This window comes from Fukomys damarensis, unplaced genomic scaffold, assembly GCF_012274545.1.
Source record: "Fukomys damarensis isolate Sample0158 unplaced genomic scaffold, DMR_v1.0_HiC HiC_scaffold_30, whole genome shotgun sequence".
NCBI classification, from domain to species: Eukaryota; Metazoa; Chordata; class Mammalia; order Rodentia; family Bathyergidae; genus Fukomys; species Fukomys damarensis.
In genome coordinates, this window is record NW_022900942.1 from 65,223,336 (window position 1) to 65,230,229 (window position 6,894).

General features: G+C 50.0%; 1 protein-coding gene across 3 annotated transcripts in view; it reads right to left on the reverse strand.

Annotated features, from left to right (window-relative positions):
- Nucleotides 1-6,894, reverse strand: part of Lama1 (laminin subunit alpha 1) — a 195,123-nt gene that overhangs the window by 7,235 nt on the left and 180,994 nt on the right. For all 3 annotated transcript variants that reach the window (XM_010638668.3, XM_010638667.3, XM_010638669.3), the window contains exons 49-53: nucleotides 4,920-5,070; nucleotides 3,415-3,559; nucleotides 2,814-2,955; nucleotides 1,673-1,787; nucleotides 1,380-1,550 (exon numbers count right to left, since the gene is read on the reverse strand). In XM_010638668.3, the coding sequence (XP_010636970.1) occupies nucleotides 1,380-1,550; nucleotides 1,673-1,787; nucleotides 2,814-2,955; nucleotides 3,415-3,559; nucleotides 4,920-5,070 (724 nt within the window). The remainder of the gene's footprint in view (nucleotides 1-1,379; nucleotides 1,551-1,672; nucleotides 1,788-2,813; nucleotides 2,956-3,414; nucleotides 3,560-4,919; nucleotides 5,071-6,894) is intronic.

Genomic DNA, 6,894 nt, shown 5'->3' on the forward strand with positions numbered 1-6,894 from the left:
ACACACACACACACACACACACACACACACACACACACACACACACACACACACACACACACACACACACACACACACACGGCTGGTAGAAGGAAAGAGTTTGGCAGGTCCTTTAAAAGTTAAACATAGAATTAACATATGAGCAGCAATTCTGCCCCTAGGAATAGACCCAGAAGAACTGAAAAGAGACTCAAACAAATGCTCACAGCTGCGTAATTCATAATAGCCTAAAGGCAGAAATGACCCACCAGGCATCTCAGGATTAATGGATAAAACACACTGGGCAGACGGAGGGAAATACAATTCAGTCACTCACAAGGAAGGAAGAGCTAAGGCAGGTGACACTGTGGTCAGACCCTGAAACACACAATGAGATCACAGCCTGTGTGACCTGATTCACAAGAACTATCTGGGACAGGTTAGATCCAGCCATGGCCACAGGAGGCAGACTGCTGGCTGCTGGGGGTGCCAAGGGGAGGCGGGGAGTAACCCCTTACTTCCTGGGGCACAGGCTATTCATTTGGGGGTACCAATATTTGGAACTAGATGGCAAAGGTGGCTTCACAACATTGTGAGTGCATTAAGATGTTCACTTTAAAATGGTTAAACGTGTGGTGAGACATGCCTGTAGTCCAGCACTAGGGAGGCTGAGGCAGGAGGATCATGGTCAGTTCAAGGCCAACTTGTCTCAAAAACAAACAAACAAACAAAAATATACATATATACACACATATAGTGGCTACTTTTTATGTTATTGGAATTTTCCCTCCATTAAAAAACACAAGCAGTCACACCCACAAGCCAATCTCAGTCATGGCCAGCTCTTCTTAAGTGGCTCATGCAGCAGTGAGCGGTGCTTTGGGCCCAGCCTAACAGCCCTATGACCCTGGGTTCTCTGAAGGCCATAAGGAGAAGCTGCCTCCGCTCTGCAGCATGGTGACGAGGCAGTGGTATCTGCAAAGCGCCTCCCCCTGACAGCGTCCCACCGCTGGGGCTGCAGGTGCATGGCTGCCTCCGGTGGGAGGCCCAGGTAGTGTCCCCTGTCCCTTCCAACAAGGAGGCGGTAGCGGCCAGCTGTCGCGGCTCACCATGGGTCACGCTCCTGGCTGCCTCTTTGAGCTTGTAGCAGAGAAAGATAATCAGGACCAAAGCAGAGCTGGAGGACCTGCTGTGTGAGCCCCAGAGTAAAGAGGACACAGTGCACAACTCACGTGAAGTTGTTTTCATCCGATGAGGAGGGAAAAGACCTTTTTCTCAGTTGCTAGGTGACGAGGACAGATGATTGGCGCAAGAGACACTGCTCAGGAAGGAGCCCGCTCGGCCGCAACCACTTCCACCCGCTTACGATGCACAGTCAGACGCCAGGAACAGCTACTCACCACATCTGTGGGCCGCCTGCCCTGCTTCTCCGCATCCCGGCTGATGGCAGCCAGAATGAGGCCGCTGCTGTTCTTGGTGGCAAATGTGGCCAGCAGTCTGGAGTCCGGCGACAGGGGCCTGGGTGGCAGTTCCACGTGGCCGCCTCTCAGGAAGCTGACGCTGCGGATGGGCTGGCATGCAGGGCAGGGAAGTGAGCACTGCCGCGGGTGGGGCCTCCTGCTCTGTCCGCCTCTTTTCCACCCACCCGCCAGCTGACTTCTGGGGACCCCGATATGAGTGACAGCATTCCCACCTCCAGGACGCAGCCTTTGCCCACGCCGTAGGAGTTCCGGAGCAAATCAAAGGTGGACCTGGAAATTTCCAGGTTCTTGATGCAGCCCACGTAGCTTTTGCTCGTTACGCCTTTCCTGCAAGAAGGACGGGAGAACGACCAGTGGAATCTGGGGTTTGTAATTCCACTTTTGGAAGATGAGAGGAAAAGTGTGTCCACCTGAGGACCCTGAGCCGACAGCGGCTGTGGCTGTATAGATCCATGGAGCTGCTCACAAGTGATGACCCCACTCCCTGGGGCTACAGCGTCTGTACTGCTGGTCTCTTACACGTGACATTCTTCTTGAGAGTGTACAAAAACCTTAGAGCTTCATTTGTCCAATCCAAAATTACAAAACTGAAGACAGTGAAACCCCCAAAACTGACATACATGATTAAAGTCAGAAAGCGAAGCCGGGGTGAGTGCTGTACTAAGATCCCGTGGTCTCCTGCTCTGTCACCCAGTTTCCTGGCACTAACTACGCAAGGGAGAATCCAGAGAAGACTGCAGAAGGCATAATCTGGATGTTTTGTTTTTTTCTTTTTGGCATTAAAGAGATTCCACTACAGGGATGAAGCGTGACCAGCAAGCAGTAGGAGGGTCTCTATATACCATGCAGGAACAATGTTTGGATGTTCTAAAGGCAATAAATACACACTCTGCTGAAGTTTTGGTTTATTCCCAATTCATGTGGTGTATAATACTTTGAATAAACACAAATGTTATGGGTTAGCTGTGTTCTCCAAAAATGTTCAGTCTTGATTCCCAGGATCCACAAATATGACCTTATATGGAAGGAGTTTCTGCGCAGGTCAGTCAGGATGAGGCCATTAGGCTGAGTCCTAGCTCCACAGGTGTCCATATAACGAGGGGACAGAGGGACACAGGTTCAGAGGGAGACCCGGGGAAAGCCACAGGGAGATGCCATCTGTGAGGACAGAGCGACTGAGGGCATGGGAGAGATTCGCTTTCACAGCCCTTGAAAGGAAGCAACCTGTTCCCACCTCAGTTTTGGACTTGTAACCTCCGGAACTGTGAAAGAATAAATGTTCTGTTGTTCATGTTGTTTTGTTACAGCAGCTCTAGGAAACCAATACATCTGCTCACCAGGGACTGACCCTACCTGGGAATTCTTGACCACGGCAGGCCGCCCACGTAGATTGGGTCCTTATCCAAACGGTTGAGGTCGGAAGAGGCTCCTGGGGATTCGCCTTGCTTGGTCTCTTTGTCGCTGGTGTTGTAGACGTCGATGACAGCCAGGAGCCCTGACAGGAGCCAGAGAGGAAGAGGTAGGGAATAGTCACCTTGTATACTACAGTAACTGCATGCTTCTGCCGATACAGTGCATTTTACAAGGCCATGCTATTTTAAAGTCTACAAATTTGAGCAGCTAATGTTCTTGACTTCTACAAAACTGAGGAAATCTAGACTACACATTCCTAAGTGAGAAAAGAACAGATTTGCTTTCTTGACCCCAATTTGGAATTTATATGAACCCACAGACAAATAGAGTTATAATATTCCCCAGCAAGATGCATTCCAAAACCAACAGTGGCTTTCAATTGCTACATCATTTGAGAATGTTATGTACCCGTGAGTTAGGGTGACACAATGGAATACCATTCGGGAGCACCAGGCAGCTAGTGCAGAATAAGACTGCTGATTTTGGAAAGATGTTTATCCTTACAAGGGCGACCAGCATCAGAGTCCACCTGTGCCCCTACCTTGCTTCCGGTTTCGCTGGAAGGCGATTTTGTACCAGGACCCGTTGTTGTACCGCCGGTCCGTGGTGAGAGTGAGAGGTCCTGACCCCAGATCAACCATAACTCTGACCCTGCCATGGACCAGCTCGACGGACAGAAAGTCTTTCTGTAAAGGAGAGATCAGTTTCCCACAGCTGCGTCTTTATCCCAAGACTCCCTCTCCCTGTCAGTCAGGGCTGGCAGAAACCTGAAGTCGAACTGGGGAGACAGCAGTGGGCCCCATAACCAGTGATTGATGTGGTGAGACTAAAAACATCCACTGTGGCTTCCTAGAACACCATCCAAACACAGAGGAGACACTGCTCATCGACCCAAGCCCGCAGTTCACTCGGACACAAAATCTCCTCAGTCTTGGTTACTTAGCCTGACAAATGGACGAACCCTAAAAAAGAGGCCTACAGACTGAGGGGCAGGGATGACCAGCCAGTGCACGAAGTACAGTGGGAATGTGGGGCTCCTGGCTGTGAGGGAAGCCACCATGGTCACAGTGAGCACAGACTAAGGCTTCTTATCCAACTCAAATTTAGTGCCACGTGCTTAACTGCCACCTATGCCCAAAAGGCGTGTTTCTATGTGGCACCCTTCTGTGTTCTCCCCAAAGGTTCTTCATGAAGTCATTAATAGAGGAAATGCTTTTACATGAGGAGACTGGATAGCATACTTGAGTGTACTATATTATATAGGCTCATAAAAATTGCATGGCATAAATATGCAATGATAATTGTACGCGACATCCCCGCCCAGTCCTGCGGGCTGAGTGGCGGTGCCCCTTGCCTTCCCTACTTCGGCTGTACTGTTTTATGTCAGGAGTCAGAACGAAGCCCTGCGTGCCCCAGACGGGCACGGCAGCTAGCAGTGTTGGGCCACTGTTGCTCCCTTGCTCATGGCCGTCACCGAGGCCCAAGTCCTGGTCTGTGGAGTGGCAGGGCCCTGCTGAGTTACGTGCAGCTGAGGTCAGCGTGACCCCAGTTAAAATCCTTTCCCCAGAACTATGGCTTCTCACTGACCCTGTGGGTTGCCTGCTAATTGCGCCTGGTCCCAGTACCGGTTTCTTCTGTCCTAGCAAGATAAGCAGAGCCCACTCCCTGACAGCCCTGCCTGGCGCCATCACGCCTGGTGTTGGGCAGTAACTCACTAGATGCCTTCAAAGCGCTCCCTGCTCCCTGTTCCCTCCCCGATTGTGTCCAATAAATTCTGAATGCGCTCGGGGGCCTTTGCTGCCATCAGCAGCACTGACCAGGACCAGGACTGAGCTTCTCCACTCTAAGTCTCCTTTCTGTCTGTTCTTGAATCTTCCTTGTGCCGTGGTGGCTCCCAGGAGGCCAGGACCCGAGGCAGAGGTCCTGACAACGTCCCCTTTCCCACTCCCTACAGATAATGGTAGCAAATTTTTTCGCCTACAACAAACAACCTCACGGCCGCCCAAGTATCCCTCGCAGAGCGCTCAGTGCCCCGTAAAGACTTACAGTGCCGTTTGAAGTCAGGTAGAGAAGCAGCCCGTTGGGGGAGAAAGTGTTGAAGAGCATGACGACCTGAGTCACGGTGGCCCGCGTGGCCTTCTCCACCACGGAGTAGCCACTGCCGTCGAAGTGGAAGGACGAGTCTTCGTTCTGGGGGCTGCAGAGCAGACATGAAAGTCATCCCCTCCAGGGAGGCTGAGGAGCACGAGTGCTGTGTTTACCAGCTCTCCCTCACCCACATGGCGGCTCAGCCGTTATTTCCATCATTTGACAGCAAGTGTAAAATACAGCACAAGGTGAATGTCCCTTATCTGAGAATGTAAAATCCAAAACACTCCAAAATCTGAAATTTTTTGAGCACCGACGTGCTGTCTCAAGTGGAAAATTACTCACCACGAAACTGTTCTCATGCACAAAATTATTAAAAATTCGTGTATAAAATAAATAAACTTCATGGTTAGATTTGGGTACCCTCCCCAATATATCTCATTACATATATGCAAATATCTCATCGCCCACAACAAAACCCAAATCTGAAACAGTTCTGGTCCCAAGCATTTCAAACAAGGGATATTCAACCTATATTTGAAAATATACTCGCCATGAGATTACACAAGACAAATGCTCAGCTGCTTCATAAACAAAAGAAAGTTAACATAGGCAGAGTTCATTGCAATAACAAGAAATTTCCTCGCAGGAAGATGGCTGCTATAAATACTTCCCCTGCCTGAGTAGTCGCGGGTGTCTACTCCCTCTGCTGTCCTGCTCTGTAACTGTCCTTTCTCGCTTCCAGTGCACTTAGAACAACCTGCACACTGGCATTTCTGACTCTGCTGGGCTTCCCTGTGCCTCAGGTAAAGGGGTCAGGATGAGGTGAACCCAAGGCACCCTGCCCCTAACAGCTAAGGCAGGGCCATGTGCCCTGTCAGAAATTCTCCACTGCTCTAAGGTGGAGCCAGTGGTCTGGGATCAGAGCAGGAGAGGAAGGGCCGGGCGTTCTCCACGTCAGAAGCCCCGCGTTTCCGGGAAGCACTTTCACCATCATGAAGCTCTAGAAGCAGATGGCTCAGTCTGAACTCACAGCTCGCTGCACCCAGCAGAGGGACTTCCCAAGGTCACAGATTTCCAACACTCGCCCAGGACAAAACTGTAGTTTGCACCCTAGATTTATTGTCGAGAAAGTAACACTGAGACATTTACCTAGAAAGCAGCATCCCACCACTGCAGGAAAACAGTGAAGAATGGAGCTGTGTGTCAGATTAACTGCATTAAAGTACTTGCAGGAACACAGGGCTGTGTGTCAGGCTCACTGCGAGCTGGGTCAGACAAATGCACTCTTCTGGAGGAAGAACCAAACCTCAGAGAGGTGAGGAGACAGCCCAGGGCCCAAGAAACCCCCGCTCCGAAGCCAGTGCTCTTCCTTCCCAGGCTGCAGTGGGTGAGATGCCGACCATAAATTTTAAGCAAGTTAAAGGAGGGGGGACGCAAATGAAAGGCTGAAAGCACAAAACCTCAAGTTCAGAGCCACGTCAGAAAACGGACCTAACAGTGGAAACCACCATGATTTTCTTCTTCAGGCAACACAAGCTGCTTCTACCTGACCAGGTCCCTGCTCCTGGCAGTAAAGGACGCCTGTCTGACTCAGTGGTGGCCAGGGGAGAGGTCCCAAGTGACGCTGCCCTTCTCCCCGGTAAAGGAACCGATGTGCTGGAAAACCGGTTTTAGATACTTCTGGAATGCAGAGGTTTTGTTACAAGGAGAGGTGCAGAACTCGGAAAGATTGTTATTAAGTACTTTCTTGATTCACCCAGAAGGACACTAGCTGTTCCTTATTTCCAAATGCATTTTATCTCCAAGATTATAGAACTGAGTTACAAATAAGGACATACTTATCTACAAAATCAACTATACATACGTACACATAAAATTCAAGCACTTTTAGAATAAAAATCTTTTTGTCTTTTTTTTTTTTTTTTTTTTT